A 20,571-nucleotide genomic window follows, 5' to 3' on the forward strand; every position below is an offset into this window, starting at 1 on the left:
CAGTGTTATGGAAGACGTAGGATTCCCTCAAACGCCTCTCGGCTAGGGTACGTCAAAGTCACCTAACAAAATAATCAAATTACATGAGAATTACATAAATATAAATATCAACTCACACAACATTTGGACCAACCCATGGGTTGCCATAGATGGCCCAAAACCCCAGAAAAAATAAAACAACATAACCAGTCACATTGCCGCCGCCACCGACGACCACCGCTGGCCCAAGGGGGTTAACATATATAAAAATGGGCAATATCTAACGGTTGAATTTTTGTAGATCTAGCTTTTAATTTTTGGCCAGATTTAAAAAGTAAACTATTTGTCACCATTGGCCACCGCGGCTAACATTTTTCGGCGATCTGAGACTACCACTCAACTCCCTTACCCTCGTAGACCAATATACCCCAAAACAATCAAGATCCAACGGCTAGATCTTTCTAGATCTAAGTTCAAAGTTTTGGCCAACTCAATCCACGCGTGTATACATACATATATCACAATTTTATGCTAAACATAAGGCTGATGAAGCTAAAAAACTTACCTTTTTGTAAATTGAGATGGCTTTCATGGAGAAAATGTGATCGGATCTAGGATCCAATGGTTAGATTGCACAAAAATTGGTTGAAAAAGAAAACGAGAAAGAGAGAGAGAGAGAGAGAGAGAGCTCTTTGCTGGAGTTATTCGAACTTTAACTGATGATATTATTTGGGAATATGTATGACATCAGTTAAAGTTCAAATAATACCATCGAACATCTTAATTTTAACAATTCCAATACCAACAATTTTACAAAAATAATTATTTCCCATCAACACATCGCCAGAATTCAAAGTTTTATATGTCGAAAATATTAAATCCCTATTAAGAGACATATGAAACGTGCATGCTGTATCGAGAATCCAATCTCCACTATGTTTAATAATCTCATTAGTAACTATTATAAGTTCCCTATCAGTACTATTATTTTTAATAACATTGGTTTCTCCTTAAGTTTCTGGTTATTTTCCTTTCTGGTCGGTTTCTTGTCTCTTAAGTTTGTTCTGTAGCTTATAATACTCCTTTATGTGTCATTTCTTCTTACAATAATTACAAACTTTATCTTTGTTCTTGAACTTGGATCTACTTTTCCCTCTACCGCCTGAATTTCTATTATGTTGTTCTTTCTCTAGTCAACAGACCCTCCCCCTGATTCTCATAAGTCCCTAATAATTGCTTATCAATTTTTTCTTTTGAGAATAAAACATCATAAACTTCATCTAGGGTGGGAGTATCCCGACTATAGAGTATGATATCTCTAAAAGTTGAATATGAGACTAGTAGAGAATATAACAAAATTAGAGCCAAATCCTCATCATGATATTTAACCTTCATGGATTCCAAATTAGAAACAATTTCTTTAAAAACTGTTAAATAACTCTCAATAGACGTACCTTCAGTCATTCGATGAGAATATAATCTTTGCTTTAGATGCAACTTACAAGTTATGCTTTTCATCATACACAGCTGTTCCAGTTTCAACCATAGAGTGACAAGGATTTTTTCTTTCAAAATATCTGGCAAAATTTGATTCGATAAATGCAGATGTATTTGAGACAATGATTTATAATCCTTACACTGTTTTTCTTCAATACTCCATGATTGTGACATTTTTTCAAAGCCCAAAAATGCATCGTCTAAATCCATCTGTGCCACAATTATACGTATCTTAACCTGCCATAGTGAAAATATGATATTTCGGTCCAATAAAGGAATATCGTACTTCAACGAAACCATTAAATATCCCCAAATAATTTAAATAATAACCCCAACTGAAAAATGGATTAAAATATCGAATTTGGGCCAAATTTGGCAAACAACAGATTTGGATCTATTTGATTTGGCTGCTGGGTCTGGAGTGGGTCTTGATAGGTCAACCCGAATTTGGGTAAGATCTGGGTGAAGCTTGAATGACTGTTAATGTCAGAAACAACAATGAAGGCAGGGATGCACAGTGACGAGAAGTTGGAACAATGACTAGCCAAGCATGAGGGAAGTTGATCAACGATAACAATAGTAGAAGACAAGGCAGTCGACAAGTCGTCGGTCGACGACGAACTCTGGGGGTCGAGCAAGAAACCCCAAAAAATAGTCGGTGATTGGAAGAAGGCGGTCGGACGGTCATGATGGCGAGGCAGGGTCGCTGGCGAAGATAACTAGAGAAGACAATGTCGTTGATGGTGGTGGCGAATGATGAACATAAGCAGCGGTTTCAAATCTGGCGGAGGCTTCAATGGAGAAAAAGATGAACGGAGGCAGTGGCGACTACGATAGCTAATGGAGGTGGGGTCGACGGTGATGGTTGTGATTAACGGAAGTGGCGGGTGCGGGCGACGGTGGTGAAAGCTTTGGAGGAGGTGGTGGTTGCTGCTTGAAAACGAAGAAGAAGAAGATGATGATGTGATGATGCAGATCAACGACTGAGATCTGTCAGATGTTGATGGTTTGATGCAACGGTTATGATACCAGTTTGTTACAAAATTGGATTGAAAATAAACCAACAATCAAACCAATCAACTATACACGAACACATAATTTAATACGAAAAACCCAAATCGAAAAAAATCATGAGCAGAAAAAATAAAATATCATTAACCAAATATTGGTAATACAAAAGTGACATTGACTCATACACTCTGTGTTTGATTTCATGTGACCTGGGCACCTATTTATAGACTTAAAATCATTTATGGATGAACACATGAAATCATATACTAATCAAAAGATGATGCATGAGGATATTCCTCTAGATGAGATAAATCTCACATAAAATTGAATTTAACAACATCATAATCATAGTCAAATTCGAAATCATAATCATGATCAAATCAAGAAACCCAATCATAGATAAATAAGGATTTTGAGTCATAAGTATCATAGTTGAACTTCATATAAATGGCTACATGTACTTAATAAAGCCATCACAAGAGTGAAGAGTTGATCAGTGGAGAATACTAGTGGCTATACACTCCAGATGAGCCAGTGCCATATATTGGTTTTATAACTAGCTAACGAGGACTTCACAAGAGCAAAGAACCAACTGTTGGAGAATGCTGATAAATCCCAACTAGAGATGGGCTCATTGCAGGTGAAGTTCGTATTTAGCTATTGATTACAATTTGGAAGTCTTAGAGCTTTGTCACCATCTAGGCTTATGCCTCTTACTGCTTTGCAGGCCTCTGATTGATCAGTGCATGATCATCATGATTGGCTGTGTTGTTGCATGGAGCTGTGTATTGGAACTCGATTTGCAGGAGACGATGGAGAGGTGCTTCTGCAGTGATTCCTCTTTCGATGTTAGTTTTTAGTTCTCTCAGAGGGAGAGCAGCAAGAAACCCCTTTATAAATTCCTTGCAAGCAGACTTTCCTTCATGTATTTTTTTTCTTTGGTGACTTCTGGGATTCATCCTTTGTCCTGTTTTCCTTGGCTGATTCTCTGCATCCTTTTCTGAGCCTACTTTTGGTTGCACTCTGTAAAGCTTACTTTCTTTGGTGAACTTTAATATGAAGGCTTTGTTGCACCCTTCGCACAGCCTTTCTCCTAGTGTATCAATTATGTAAATTGCATCTATTTCTACCTTCAGAATGAAGAAATGATCATTCCAACTCACAATGTAGATCTCTTCTGCCGATCTTGATTCAATATTTTCAAGCTCCTCCCATATACTATCAAAAGACATTGCACCTTGAAGGAACTCTGACTGATTTGGCATATTTTCAAGCTCAAAGAAGCCTATGTAGGACTTCTCGTGGACCACCTTGAGTGGTCGAACTTGTGCTTGAAGGACAGTATCAAGGTCAAAGTGCTGGTCAGAGAATTTCTCCCTATTCACTTCTTCTTTGCATAGTCTTCTCCATTCAGAAGATCCCTCCCTGATCAATTTGTCGAATTCGCATCGTAGTGGTAGTTCTTCTGGGTTCTGATGCAGCCAATAGGCTATAACTGCTGCTAGAGCTGTGCACGCGCCTGCACCTGATGCTTTCTCACTCCGCTGATCAATTGAAGCTAGAAATACTTCTGTCTCTAGCTCCAGATTTTTGTCTCTGCTTGCAAACTTCCTCCTTTGCCAGTTGCCTATCTCAAATCGATCACTACCCAAAATTCTGAAAAGCTGTGTGTTCAACTGGGCCTTACTCTGACTTGCTTGTGAGAGCGAAAAGAGGTAACGGCGATCATTGTCAATGTCATCTCCACCATCTTCTCTACATGCTTTGTTCAAGAGGGGAGTGTCTCCAAGATGATCAATATCTCTATAACTAATCCTCATATTCTTAGACGAAAAATACCTGATTAATGGAGATTTCTGTGCGAGTTGATATTGCTGCCTTTTTCCCCTGTTCTCATCTTTGTCATACACAAACTTGTGAGTTATGAGGTTACCAAGTTGGTGATTTATTGCTGCCAGGTTTCTGTAGCTGGGCTCAGCTTCTTCATCTGATTCTGAAGTAGAGTTGTCGATGTCATTTTTTGTATGATTCTGATATCCTGCACATATTGACAGAGATGGCAATAGATGGGTAGGGCAAAGAGGGTGTACTGTGCCGTTTTTATGTAGAGGCTGGAGCTGGAAGGAGTTCAGTTTCACCTGCAATTCAGTTTCTTGGAAATCTTTTCAAGAATGTTTTGGCAAGGCAAGGTGTGGTAATGCTACAAAAAAATATAATCTCCACTTACCTTTAGCCTAGCAACAACATTGGAGCTTCCAATATTGCAGCACCTGGCTGGAAGTTTGATAATGTTCTCTGAAGTTTCTGTCTGTGCAGCAAATTTGGCTATATCCATCCTAAATTTTGCCAGCTCTGTTGCTCTGCTGTCTGATTCCGCACCTAATCCCTGGTATTTCATTTGTTTATTTCATTTAAATGAATATAATTCCCGCTTTAATAACATTTAAGTTTGAAGTTACCAAGATTTAGTACTTACATGAACCACTAAATTGATCATATGGCTGCAGAAACTCTCGGAGTTCTTTATCTTCAGCTTGCACTCATGTACAAAACCTTCATTCCACTGGACGCATCCATTCGAATTCACATGCTGATTGGATGTCTGATTCCTTTCGACTTTTCTTCTTGCCAGGTACTTATTCCTCGGAACTGCCCATTCTATCTGTACTTTGATGGTATACTTCTCCCTATTTGATACATCATCCATCAGCAAACCTTCAAGATCACATACTACGAGATGGAGCTTGAAACTCCTTGTTTCTGATCTTGAAAGGGAGACATCCCACTTCGGCATCTTGCTCAACGACTAGACCTCTGCCAGGTTTCTGAACTTTTCTTGTTCGTGCTAACAAGAAGAGCTGCTAAGGCATATTACTTGGAATTGGGGAAAAGGAAATTTTCGGGGGTGTTGACATTCGGATTAATGGATGAAACAGAGCATTTTGATGTCAACTTCTGATTGTGTAAGCAAATTTGAAAAGCAGTAGAATACCCTGGAGTGGTTGTGTGAGATTATCTTCGTTGACTATTTCAGCAACTAAATGGCTTCTAGTAGATGTATCATCATTCTCCTTTTCTTGTTTCTTTATTGTGCTTCTGTTGCTGTTATGTTAGTTTATTCTATATTGCTCATGGGAACTAAAAATGAGTGTTCCTCATGATCCTTGACTTGGTTTCATAATGTATTATTTAGATAACCCATTTCTTACTTTACCATTATATTAATAGTAGATTATCGTTTTGCTTGGTTTAAACTATGGCATTTTGTACTCTCTGGTACGGTGGTCTGATGCATTGTTTTTCTTTTTTTATTTTTCTTGGGTTTTGTATACCTCATGTCAACTGTATTGAAAAGAACTGGCTGACAGATAATTCTTTGATTTTTTTTGGCAATGTGATGTGGTATTATAGCACTCTCTTTTAGACCCAAAAATGCCAAAGCAAAGGTGGCTTTGTGGGTATTCTTTTGGTACGAGATTCCCCCTTGCGGATCATAACTTTGTGGGTATTCTTAGAGTACCACTCTCCTTGTCACGGGGGGGGGGGTGGTTCATCACTGATAGAATGATCAATGTTATGGTACCTCACACTCAAAAGGAGGGTAAAATAGGTAATTTAAAAGTTGTCTGTTTTGCAAAAACTTGAAGATAAATATTAGTTTTTGTCAATGGAATAGTAACTTGTGAAATAGAATAAGAAATGGCAAGATAAGTAAAGAATGAAAAGTGCAAGAGAGAGAATTTAGAGTGGTTTTGCTCAACGCGACCTACATCCACTATTTTAGTTTACAGCTAAAGATTTAGAAATCCAACTAGAAATCTTTTATGTTGCAAACCACAATCATTTACACTAATTAGGAAATAAGCTAGTTCTTCAAGCTATACCCGATAGGAAAAAATACAATATAAGGAAAATATGAAGAGAATCAAATCCCACATCTCTCTTTGAAATCTATCTAGAACAAGGTTTGTAGAAATTGTTACGATGAAGAAAAGAGCTTTGATAGAAAAATGAGAGTGGAGACAATTTAAGCATAAGAAGCTTGAAAGTGTATAATCTTGAAAGCCCAGTTGATTAACTTTAAACTTCGAATCTTCTCAAATTTATAGACTTTGTTGTCTCTTTTTGAATTTATTATCGTTAGAAATAAAAACTTAATCTGCAGAGATTAAGTGTAATTATCCGTTTAAAATTTTGTGACAAAAAAGATCCAATATAAATTTTAGCAATTAGTCGACAAATTTTTTGAATTAAAGGTTTGATAGTTTTGACAATTCGTCGACAATTTATAATTGTTGGTCGACTGTTTTAATTCTAAAATTTCAACTTAGTCGATAGTTTTGATATACTCCATCGAAGTTTATAAATTTATCATGCATCATCAAGAATATTTATTTATTATAGTATTTTGTAAACAATTTATCATCAAAACACCATTCATGCAACTTGTGGATATTTTTAGATAGGAGACACTCTCTTGTGAGGTCAAAAGATAATTGATTTTGTTTGTAATTTTATTCTTATTTTGCATTTTGTTTAAATTAGCCCTATGGTGTTCAAATATAGGGAAGTGCTAAAAACTCTTTGGTTTCTTACCAAACTTGGCACCTCTAAGCTTAGAGATGTCAGATGTGTGAGTGATGATAGCGATAGTTGTTAAATTAAGATTCGAATTGTGAATTGATTTATTTATTTTATTAATCTCAGATTAAGAATCAAATTCAGTTGTTTATATATTTGGAATTAATAAATATATAAAATCCAAGCACAAATGATCACATATTACTCAACAAAAAATTAATAAATATTCCTGCAAAATATTTAATATCTTAAAATTATATCTTAAGGTACTAAATTAATAAATAAATGCATATCATTATCTTCTATTTTCAAATTAATCATCCTCAAGCTCAATCAATTTAACTTATTCACTTAACAACTTTATCATTTCTTTTTTAATCAATTCTTAAGTTTTTTGAATTTGCATAAAATATAAATACCATTAGAAGATGGATGGGCGAATAGAATTTTTTTTTCTTTCAAATTTGGGTTGGATAAGAATCGACCAATGCACTTATGATATCATTTTCGATTCAGTGAGTGACTTTTGATCCTTTTTAATTCTCAATTATCCCATAAATTCATATTGACGAATTGTGAGATTTAAATTGTAAATCATGCGATTCTAACAAGTATGGCATTGTTTAGGAATTTTGTTTTTCATACCATATAATAATTGAAAGGAGCCCACGTTGAGGGTTATATTGCTAATTATGCTCCAGTTGAAGAATTTTTTCAAATGAAAAGTGAAAATATTTGATGATTATTATATGGTATGAAAAACAATACAATATAATAGAGGTTGATCTGGATCAACTGTTAAATGATTATGTAACCTACAATTGCAGTTAGAAGGACCATCCAAGAGTGTACTCGAAAATACTCTGATGCTCAAGTCAAAGAGAAATAATTTGTGAGTAATTATATGTAAGGAACAAAGAATTTAATCTATTTATCGTACCTTAGAATTGGTGTTTATTTTAACTTGATATCCTATTACATGTGGAAGTTGGAGGGTCGAGACAATTGAGATTAAGAACTTGGATCACTCATAGCAGTTAAACTGAAATCAAGACCATTATCTCTAAGAAAAATTATTGGCCCAGGTGATGAGCCAACCCAATTTGGGGGGGGGTTAAATTTTTTTACTTTTCTCTCAAATAGCAAAATAATTTGTGTGTGGTGAATAAAATATAGAAGCGACAATATTAAGTACAAATAATTAAGATTTCAAGTTTTAATAAGGTAAGAGAGTAATAGACTCAAAGATTTATAATAGTTCAGTTCCTCCTTGAACCCCTAGATCTACTACAAGAAAAATCGTATTTAGTGACGGAATTTAGAGACAGAATTAGTCCGTCACTAATTAGTGATGGATAGCGACGGAATTTTCGTTGGTATTTTTTAAAATATTTTTTTAATTTAGCAACGGAATACCCGTCACTAAATTTAGCAATGGAAATTCCATAGCTAAATTTTAATTTTTTTTATTTAAATTTGTTTTATTTTTTAGCAAATTTGAATTTTTTAAACTCTCGTCGCTAAATTTTAATTTTTTATTTAGTTTTTTTTATTTCAACTCCATCGCTAAATTTAAATTTTTTTATTTTTTAGCGATGGGATGACCTCGTCGCTAAATTTTAAAATTTCTATTTAATTTTTTTCATTTTTTAGCGAATTTGAATTTTTTTATTTTTTAACGACGCAAAATTTTAATTTTTTATTTATTTTTTAGCGATCGGGTTGACCAATCACTAATTTTTTTATTTTTTTATTTTTTAGCCACGAGTTGACCTGTCGCTAAATTCGAATTATTATTTTTATTTATTTTTATTTTTTAGCGATGGGATGACCCGTCGCTAAACTTTAATTTTTTTATTTAATTTTTTTTATTTTTTAGCGACGAGAGTAACCCCGTCGCTAAATTTTAATTTTTTATTTAATTTTTTTTTTATGTTTTAGCAACCGAAGCGATCCTGTCGCTAAAAAATAAAAATAAAAAATTAAAATTTAGCGATGGATCAACCTCGTTACTAAAAAATAAAAAAATTAAATTTAGTGACGGGGTATTTCTCGTCGCTAGAAATTAAAAAAAATTAAATAACAAAATTTTAATTTAGCGACGGGCTCAACCCCATTGCTAAAATATAAAAAAAATTAAATAAAAAAATTAAAGTTTAGCGACCGGATTAATCCCGTCGCTAAAAAATAAAAATAAATAAATAAAGAATTAAAATTTAGCGACGGGTCAACTCCGTCGCTAAAAAATAAAAAATAAAAAAATAAAGAATTAAAATTTAGCGATGGGTCAACCCCTCACTAAAAAATAAAAAAAATTAAATAAAAAATAAGAATTTTACATTTAAACATATCACAATAATTTTTACTAACATTAATATTAGTAAAAATTAAACTAATAATTTTTTAAATATATTAAAATTAAAATCAAAATAAAAACATAATTTTTCACTACTAATATAATAATTAATAAAGTTTTATTTAAATTAATAACAAAATAAAATTAAGATTAATATTTATTTCCCTTTACTAACATTAAATATTAAAATTAATATCATTAAATAAGTTTGAGAAAATTTGGTGTATAAATATAATTCTTAAAAGAGAATAGTATAAATATATTTTATATACATAATGAACAAGAGACTTTCAGATCGGCTGGCTCACGCGCAAAACATGGTCATGAGAGCATGAGATAATTGTTGAGAGTATTATCCCAGCGCTGCCACGTGGCGAGTAGAAGAGCGGCCATGTGACCTACATGAGGGGTGATTGGGGCCTGGCGTGCATTAAATTTTGAATTTTGGGGTTGAATTTAGAGACAGAATCAGCGACGGGGTCAATCCTCTTGCTGAAAAATAAAAAATAAAAAAATAAATTAATTAAAATTTAGTGACGGGGTCGATCCCGTCGCTAAAAAATTAAAAAAAAAAATTCAAATTTAGTGAATGGGTCAACCCAGTCGCTAAAAAATAAAAAAAATTTAATTTAGCGACGGGCTCAACCCCGTCGCTAAAAATATAAAAAAATATTAAAAAAAAAATAAAATTTAGCGACGGGCTCAACTCCGTCGCTGATTAGCGATGGGTACAACCCCTGTCGCTGATTAGCGATGGGTACAACCCCCATCGTTAATTTTGTCGCTAAAATACTCTCATTGCTAACCCCGTCGCTAAATTTCAATGACGGTCTTTTTAGCGACGAAAAGGTACCCGTCACTAAAATTTAGCGACGGATTTTTATGTTTTCGACGGAATTTTTCGTCACTAAAACGTTGAATTTTTGTAGCGATCCACTTATCAAGCTTGAGATTTTAATCAACTAGATTCAATCTTTTTTAAAGGTGAAGACCAAACCTTTACAATGATCATTTGGGTTCAAGATCACAATCCAATTCTTTTTTTGGATAAAGAATTGTTGACTCGATTTTGATGACCTTTTGATGATGTATATCTTAAGCACAAGCCTTTAATAAAATGTTGATAATATTGGACTTAAAGTATTGGACATGTTGAAATAAGTGTGTTGAACTTTAAGGTTTTGATCTTAAACAATTCTTGAATTCTTGAAAATGGTTTTTGAAATTGTCTTTTAAATGAATAAAATCTTGTGGATCCTAAAATATTGTTATGGTTTTAAAAGTAAAAAAAAAAAAAAAAGCTCAAAAATGGAAGAAAAATCAATTAAATATTGAAATCAGTGAAAAACTGACCCATTCTTTATGACTGTTGATTGGTTTTTTCGAACTGTCTACCTTTTTTTTTGAAATTATTGACTGGTGCTTAAAACAAGTTGATTGATTTAATGTATACATTCTGAATCAATGTTCTAGGACTACACAATAAATTATCTTAGTTTTTCAATATTCTGAAATAAATTGTCAACTGTTTCTATTGGGAAATTACAAACAACTAATATTTTGCAGACTGATTCTATACTATTTCAATCTCCAATGACTAGAATTCTCCCAGGGACATTCAAGACTATAAATACTAATCACTTTAAAGATAATAGAGTTGTCCAAAGTGTGGGCTTATTCATCTAAGAGATTAGATCTTCAAATTAGTTTTTGAGCTAATTATCTCAATCTTTTCTCATTTAAGGCTTGTTCTTATTCTATAAAATATATTTTAGCCTTGTTGTAATAAGATCTCGTATTGAGACTTTTCTGTTTAATTGTATATTTCCTTATTTTTCTTTGTAAGAAGTTTTCCTAATAGGAAGAGTCAGAAGGCTAGCGGGATAGCCAGCAGTTGTATTAGATTATAATTTGCAGTCTTGTTTTTGATTTAGTAGATTTGGAAATCTCCAGTAGAAAGTTAGAGTAATGGATATAGACTGGGGATAGCCGAACTACTCTAAAATCTTCTTGTCTCTTGTGCTTTTACATTTTCTCAAATCTTGTCATTTTATTGTATTTCACTGATAAAACAATCTTCAAAATATAATTTTTAAAACACCAAATTAACTCCATTATTGAGTGTGTGGTGCCATACAAGTAAATGTTATCTAACAAGAATCACTATCTTCAACTCACTAGTTTTTCTTTCACTAGGAACTAACAAACCCAATAACCAAGAGCTATACCTTAAGCTTTTTAGCCCGACCCTTACTCAATATAATGATAAAATTTTAGCTCATAAGGTTTTACAACCTTATTCTTACAACAAATACTCTATAAGATAGGTAAACAATTGAAGTAAAGAATGATGTATAACAAGAATAGATGGCTTTTAGTTCTTGATTGTCTCTCTTATGGTCCATATTCACCCTTTTTAGGCCCTCAACTTTCTCCTCAAGGGAACTAAGCTAGCATGCACAGTCAAACTCTATGCTTGCCAATCGATTGTGTAACTTTTTAAAAGCTAGGTAAAGCTCCAGATTCTCCCTCTTAGCCCACATCCAAGCCTCCCACAGAAGATAAGCCTTCTCATCCCACTTCTATTTTGCCTTCCTCTAATAGTCCAAATCCTCCTATATAAGATAGTGGTATGCTCGGCCTTAAGCACTGGCCTCCACCATTCTCTAGACCCTTTATATAAAAAAAAATGTTATGAAAAAGAGATATGCTGTAATATTCTAGTATTTTGAGAATAATAATAATTATTTTTTGTGTATTTTTTACATTCATTAGAGATTATAATTGAGAAAATTAATGGGCTTAGAATTAGTGGGCTAAGTAAAAAATGAAAGGCTAAGTAAATGGGCTTAAAGCTAGTGGGCTAAGTTGAAAAAGGAAAGGCTAAGTAAATGAGTTTAGACTTAGTGGGAGGAAAGGCTAAGTAAATGGGCTTAGAAAGTGGGCTTAAAATTAATGAATTAAATGAAAGAATAAAAGAAGATTTAGTGAAAAATAATTAAGGTGACAAAATAATTAAAGATAGTGGGTGAGATAATTGAGAAATGTGGGAGACAAAGTAAGGTGTGGATAAATAATTAAAGATTATGGGTGAGATTTAGTGGAAAATAATTAAGAAATCTGACAAAATAATTAAAGATAATGGGTGAAATAATTAAGAAATGTGGGAAACAAAGTAGGGTGTAGACAAATAATTAAAGATAGTGGGTGAAATAATTGAGAAATGTGGGAGACAAAGTATGGTGTGGACAAATAATTAAAGATTATGAGTGAGATTTAATGAAAAATAATTAAGAAATGTGACAAAATAATTAAAGATAATGGGTAAAATAATTGAGAAATGTAGGAGATAAAGTATAGTGTTGACAAATAATCAAAGATAATGGGTGAAATAATTGAGAAACGTGGGAGAAAAAGTAGGGTGTAGACAAATAATTAAAGATTATAGGTGAGATTTAATGGAAAATAATTAAGAAATATGAAAAAATAATTAAAGATAGTGGGTCACTACAATTATATTAAGCTTAATGCAACCTTCTATAAATAAAGAACACTTAAAATGTTGGAGAACTTAGATTTGAAAGAGAAAGATTGTAAGAAAGAAAGATTTGAGAGTGATAGAGAGATTTGAAAAAGAGAAAGAAAGAAATAGAAAAAAAATATATAGAGAAAAATATCAAAAAATTCTTAGAAAAAACCTTATAGGCTGGGTTTAGTAATTCGTATAAAAATTTGTGGCAGAAGACATTGTTAAATATGCAAATTGAGACTTCGTTGCAATATAAAAGAATACCGAATCGCTCCGCGGGAATGTGAGTTATTTTTGAAAATTTCTTCAAAAATATGATAATGATATTTTAGAATTTTTCGTGATGAAATTGGAAGAGAAATGCATTATTGATATTTATTATGGATTTTTGAGGCAATAGATGCTTGAAAATCAAAGGAAAAATAAAAAATAAATAGAACATGGATTCTGAAAATTATGAGGGAATTTTTGGGGCTTAGAAATATTGTTTTAGGAATTATTGTGAAGAGAAATTGAGAAAATTTTATGAAAAAGTATTTATTTCATAATCTTGAGGAAATAATAGGAGGAAATGGGAGAAATTAAGAAAATTAGAGAAAATTAGAAATCTGATTTTCTTAAGTAATTATGATGCCTAGGGTACATCAAGGCTCATATTTGAGTACAATTTGAAGTCTGACGCGAATTCTGAGGCAAAATTACGCTAGAGGTAAAATTATCTTTTTGTAAGTTAAGTGGTACTATTCAACTAGATTTAGTTTATGAAAATGGCTTGTAAGTGGTTCCACCAAAACTTGATTTTATGTAAATATTTTCATCATATTGTCATGTCTTGATGTGAACATGTCATGTGGATTACATTTACATGTATTGATGACAAAGTATGCATATGAGCATGATGAGATTCACGATCATACGGTTCATGGGTTTGGGATTAGGTGCTGATGCCATTGCTTTTGCCAAGGGTACACCCATACACCCCGGTTTAGTAGGGAGACTGTAAAAATGACGGGTAATCTTAAGGTGTAGTCAACCCAAACATGAGAGTTATGATGTTATATGCATTGCATTTATACATATGCATTATGATGTACTCTTACTTAGATGATTCATCATCTAACTTGGGCTTTGCCCCTGGAATATTCAAATATTCTAGATGGAGATTATAGCAGAAACGAGGATGTATGAGGCATGAAATGGTACTTAGCAAAGTGCATGATGAGTTGTATGATGACTTGAATGTATATTATGTACCCCATGTATTTAAATTCTGCTACTTCGAATTCTGAACATTTTGAGGAATGATAATGTGGAACCTTATTTAGGGTTAATGTTAATTGAGAACTTATGTTGTGTATTAAGTCATGTTGAGAAATTTATGTTCCCATGATGTAAGAACTGATTTATGATTAATGTTAAGATGTTATGCTCGATTCTAGCTTCTGCATTTATTGTTTATGATGATTCTTTTTCGAGATAGATGTATGGAAATTTTTGGGATGGATATGAGGAACGATATGGTTTAGTATTAGTTGAATGAAAAAAAATTATTATCCCAGAATTGTCCTAAGTTATAGCATGCTCAGAAAATGAGGCGTTACATATGCTCTAAAAAAAATTATGAAAAAAGGTCCTTGCCCGAATGATTTATTGCTTTGGTTAATCAAGAATAGTAAGGAAGTTACCAAAGATGTGTTGCTCATCCCTTAGTGGGATGGATGAATAAATTAGGTGGGTCATAATGCTAGGATCTTCCACTGAGTTAGTATACACCAACCCAATGTAGAATTAAAAATGATCACCTTGGACCCGCCTACCATTTGACAATCGCATCAACTAGGGACATGAGGGGTTGAGCTTAGGGAAGACTAGAGGACTGTGAAAGACCCACTTCACAAGTAAGAGTCTTATGATCCTTTCAAAATGGGGAGCAAGAGTGAGGATAGTTACCCTCAACTTAATCCAAATAATTATACTTATCTAACGCCACTTGTTTGAAGGAAGGGCTAGGAGACATAACTCCCTTCCCTTTATCGACATTAGGAAGTGGACGAGGATGAGGAATGAAGCCAGATGGAGCTGGAGTAAAAGAAGCAATCGATACGACCTTTACATTAGCTATATGATCTACAACTATAACCTAAAGTTGGGAAGAGGAAAACGAGGATGGATTAACACCTTCCTAGGCTCAAAGTGGGAGGAGGCCCACAAAATGTGACAGGAAAGAAGAAGATGCTTATTGGGGCCCTCTATATGGGCTGTTAACCACTTCTTCCCTACATCTAAGGCCTTTTGTTTTTGTAAGGCATCTCCAAATCATCCCATCTCTAAAAAATAAAAAAGTAAAGAGAATAAGTTACCAAGAAAGAAACCAGAAGAAAAGAAGACTATGGCTGTAAAATAGATAAAAAGAAAAAAAATATCCTTAAGAGAAGCTTACTCTTATAAGGGTGTAGAAGTGTGCATGTGAGACCTCTTAGTTCTTCTCTCTCTCTCCACTCAACCTTCGAAGAAGAGTATGACAAGTGAAAATCCTCACTTGGAAAATATTGATCGCTAGCCCCAAAGGAGGAACCAAGAAGGGATGCACTGACTCCATTAAAAGTCCAAAAAAGACCCATTAAAGCTTATATTAGGAACCCTTATCTGGTAGTTGTTATATTCTCAATAGTTAGGGTCTCGTGAAGATAAGCAAGGCCCAAAGACACCAAATCCCATATTGCCACACTTTATACAACACGAAACATCTTAAGAGCAAGGAACTTAGTTGCCCAATCCTTGCTTTCTTTATCCCAGCACTACTAACGGGGGGCATCCCAATCGACTGAAGGCTTTAACACGAACTAAGTACCTTTAAATTCCTCTACTTCGTTGGGAGATCAATAAATAGTTTGTCTGTCCTAAGGATTTGCTGAAAGGTGTAAAAATTAACCCTTTGGTTGACACACCTAAGCTTATAAAAATAGCTAGATACCTCAGGCAATGCCATCACCTCCCTTTGATGGCAAAAGATGGAAAAAGCCACAACCTAAGCTCATTCATTGGGATCCAGCTGGGCCAAGACTAGGTGGGAAGTCTTTAAAAAACTTAGGCCAAAATTCAAAAGAAGAAATTAAAGACTTTTTACCAAAGAAGTTTCATGAACACCTAAGAGTTGGGGAGCTAGAGGCTTGCTCATAGGTTCTCCTGGACAACTCCCCAAGATAAGTTCCTCCAGCTTTTGGTCAAAGAAGACATGCTAGACCACAGAGGTATCCTCTCGGACCAGTCTTTTCTCAAGAACTCAAAAGGGCTAGAGGACATTTCGGGGCCACTTCCTCATGTGATTCCCCTTGAACCAAGATACACAGAAAGGTAAAGAAAAGAGGATGCCTCACAAAGCCTTTCAAGGTCTCAACTAAAGAAGATCATCGAAGAGTTCCTTGAGTGGGATAATGTTGCCCGTAATAGAGCCAACTAGGAGAGAATGCCAATTTAAGGCCAACCTGGTGAAGCAATTGCTATCCCAAAATGTGAACTCTCGTAGTTACCTATCTACTCGTGGAGGCAAAATTCCTTTCAATGCTAGTGATGATCCCTCACACATCTCCATGGATGGGATAGTGCCATGGTATGCTGCATGTTCCCCTTAACCTTAGTGGACCACACTCTTCCTAAAGGGTCTACTTTTGTACATGACCAACTGCGATAGGAGTTTTTACAAGGGATTACCCCTACCCCACTAAAGGGATGTATGGCATTCAACTAGCACCTTTTTATGGTGCAAGTGTAGATACTCAAAGGATGTAGCTCCTCAAAGCAAAAAGAAAGAAGCATTGGAGTGAAGTATCAAACCCTCATGCCTTTCTCAAAGTCCCTCGCCAAAACACTCCACTCAATAAAGGAATGTCGTGCCTTGAGAAATCAGTCAGAACACTTGGATTTGCGAGGGAAAGCTTGATTAGTTTGTGCTCAACCATTAGTGGAAAAACCCTTGTGCCTAGTCACGATCATTATACAATGACAAGAGCATCTAAAGACTTAGCTTCAATATAAAGCCTTTATAAATTGTTGACCGCATAAAAGATATCTATACATGAGCATTTTCTCAAAGCATTTACCTTCTCAAGCATCTATACATGGCCATTCTCTCATGAGGTGCTCATGCATGATTACCTCCTTGAGCACCCATGATCACCTTTTCATCTTCTTATGGCTATGCCTTTCATGGGCTATCTGCTCGCAAAAGCACTCATTGGTTGTCTTCTCATGAAGCACTTACATATGGTTATCTTTCCAAGAACCCATGGTTATCTTCTTAAGTACCTGAAGCATCTACAATTATTCCTTTTGTCATCCATATATGGTTTCTTAATAATGAAAGTACACTCTGTTTGAACCATGCAAACAAAAGGCATTCTTATACTTATATCGCGAATGTAGGTCTTGTCCAAACAACACAAACAAAAGGCATTCTTATACTTGTATTATGGATGTAGGGCTTGCCCGAACTATGCGAACAAAATTCGCTTATTGTAGACATAGGCCTTGCACAAACGGCGTCAACAAAAACATTCATCATCACTATCATTACATCATCAGCGAATGTAGTTCTTGTTCGAACTACACAAATAAAAATCCTGACTGCGAACATGGGCCTTTTCCAAACCACGTAAACAAAAATCCTACCGACAAGTCTGTACGATCCATGTGAATTAAGCGTGTATGTATCCATAGGGATATGCATATTGCGTCGAACTACATATGAGGATCATTGCGAAGTAGGCCCTACTCGAAATTCTCACAACCAGTATAGCATCGTGGACATAGGGAACTGAACAATGTAAAAACCAAAAATCTCAACCCGTGGACCTAAGGGACCAAACCACATAAAACCTAAAAGCATTAATTCCCCTGTGGATGTAGGGAACTAAACCACATAAAAACCTAAAAACTCACAAATGTAGGGTGGGGGCCTAAATCGCACAAACAAAACTATGACACTCTTATCATTCTTATTGCAGAGGTAGGTTTGGGGACTCAAACTTCGTTAATAAAAGGACTTCCAATCATCTCATCACAAAAGTAGGCAAGACACGTTAAATCGTGTAAACAAAATTATGGCATTCTCATTATGGTATTCTTATTACGAATGTAGGTAGTAACCAAATTGTGTAAACAAATCTATGGTACTCTTATTATGGATGTAGGTGGTAACAAAACTACATAAACAAAACTATGGTACTCCTATTGCGGATATAGGTAAGACCAAATCACGTCAACAAAAAAAAATATATGGTGATCTTCTTAAGCATATATGGGTATCATCTCATGGATCATTCTCTCGTAGAGTATCTGTGAATTGTCTTCTCATGAAGTATGTATGTGACCATCTAATCGCGAATGTTGGCTTTGCCTGAATTATGAAAACAAAATTATGATATTCTTCTGGTATTCTTATTATAAATGTAAGTAGGGTCAAACTGCAAAAATAAATAAATAAATAAATAAATGATAATCTTTCAGCATTCTATTATAGCAGATATAGATTGGTCTGAATCACAGAAACAAAATTATATTCTTATTGTAGATGTAGGCTCTACTTGAACTGCAGAACAAAATCATAGTAGTGAACTGCACAAACAAAGGTGTGCTTAAACAGTGGTGCACGTGTGTACCACCCATGCCATTAAGCAAGGTAGCACCATATAGAAAGCAAGCAAAAGACCAAGCTCCCACATTGTTGGGGAGCCCGATGCACATTACTCCTTTGTTCAGCTCAAATCTCACCTACACTCACCTCAAAGTGATCTTATGTGTGCCTACCTTCTTTGAGTAACCCTACTCCATAATTTACTCGCAAACAAAAGCCCTTGAAGACTCATTTCGAGGCAATAAAGCCTTTGACGACTTATTCTGAGGCAACTAAGACCTTAATGACTCATTCCAAGGTAACGAACTACCATAGAACTCTGGCTAACTTAACTCTTTATCAATGGGGGATCAGGGCGAAGGGTGACCCACTTGGATTCTATGTGGTGATCACACTTGAGACCAAGACCAAGTGCAGGACCTAGGCATAGGCTTTTGTCCTAGTTTTTAACAGTATTCAACATAACAAACAAGATCTTCGCTATTCTTTGAGTTAAGATACGGGTACGAGACATTTGAAGCCCTCACCACTCCTTGGTTCGAGCTACAAGTAACAATTATATAAACACTTCACTGATCGTGGTTAAGGTATGCTCTATAGTAAGTTATTTATATTCTCGTAATTTTTTAAATGCTCGTACAACTCCTCATATGAAAGTATATCTCACTCTTATGTGTTCGAGAAAAATCGGCTTCCCCATACTCCTAAACTGGGGACCTAAGATTTTCGTATTGGAATAACAAGAAGACACGAGCATGCTATGTGAAGCAGTCTCATCACACACATAATAACTCATATGCAGACTTAACATTTTTTTCCCTAACCTCTGTGGTTGACAGGTTTATGGAAAACATAACTAATGAATCAAGTGTCAGGTACGTCTATCTCACTTTGGGACTTATGTTATTTATCTTCTTATTATGCTGTTAGAATTTTACATGGATGTAATACATACACAAGCCATGCATATTAGAAATCATTCTTAAGCATAAAAAACTCATTTCATTAATGAGTTGTGTTTACAATACGCACAAGACAAAAACCAAAAAATACACCAAAGAGACTACTCTATAGGTGTTCAAAGAGGTACCTCTAATCGCTCAACAACCGTGGCAGGAACCCCAAGTTGATCCCTGATTTAGTTCTCCTCAAGAGGTTCCGGATTAAGGTCCAATATTGCCTTGATCATTTCTTGAGTCATATATGGCTCCCACATGTGTGGACTCCATGACCCCGATAAGTTAGTCAGGTCACCCTCAAAAGCAAAATTGAAATACTCCTTAGGATCATGAGGATTCGAGTTATATCTCCTCCAATCCAAATCCTCCATTGTGGAGATCTCATCAATATAAACTAGCTCGGGGAACAACTCTCTAGGATGTTGTGACTACAACAGTCTATGGGCCAGGTAAAACCCATACTTTATGAAGTTGAAGGAGTACGATTCTTTCCTCTTGTAGCGACCCTTAGAGTAGATACTCCTTCGCAGCTTACGAGCGAACAACTGTTATGTCTACCCCTTCAAATGTATGGCATACCTCTTGAAGGCAGGTTTGAAGATGTGAATTTTTGTTGCACGCTAGGTTTAGTGCCTTATTCACCTGATTATGGTCTTAGATGAGGGTGGTAAAGGACGTTTGTAACTCATTGAATGCCCCTGCCATTCCTAACATATATGCCTTACTCTTTGGTACACTTCCTCCACATAAAGATTCATTGCCCTTAACATCTCATTGTTTGCCTCAAGATTGCAAGCTCGATCTTGGGCTTCTTTATGACACAGCGTGTATGAAAAAAATACACCAAAATAAACTCTTGAAATGACAAACTTCAATGACCGAAACTTGGCTTTTAAGAAGACGCAAAAATAAGACTATTTTGCTAAGAAAACCCAAATAGGCTGTTGAAATTTGTATTGAGAAACTTGATTATAAACTCTATATTCTAAGCATATTTATAGTGATTGGCTAATCCAAATCCATCTAA

At 34.8% G+C, this 20,571-nt stretch overlaps 1 protein-coding gene across 1 annotated transcript; it reads right to left on the reverse strand.

The window, feature by feature from the left end:
* Positions 1–2,865: 2,865 nt before the first annotated feature.
* Positions 2,866–5,407, reverse strand: LOC127810193 (uncharacterized). Its single transcript, XM_052349527.1, has 3 exons — positions 4,964–5,407; positions 4,715–4,873; positions 2,866–4,625 (listed from the first exon to the last, which is right to left on the reverse strand). Exons 1-3 carry the CDS (start codon positions 5,279–5,281, stop codon positions 3,201–3,203), a joined length of 1,902 nt encoding a protein of 633 aa, XP_052205487.1. The 5' UTR covers positions 5,282–5,407; the 3' UTR covers positions 2,866–3,200.
* Between the last annotated feature and the right edge of the window lie 15,164 nt (positions 5,408–20,571).

Source organism: Diospyros lotus, chromosome 9 (genome assembly GCF_014633365.1).
Source record: "Diospyros lotus cultivar Yz01 chromosome 9, ASM1463336v1, whole genome shotgun sequence".
Taxonomy (NCBI): domain Eukaryota; kingdom Viridiplantae; phylum Streptophyta; class Magnoliopsida; order Ericales; family Ebenaceae; genus Diospyros; species Diospyros lotus.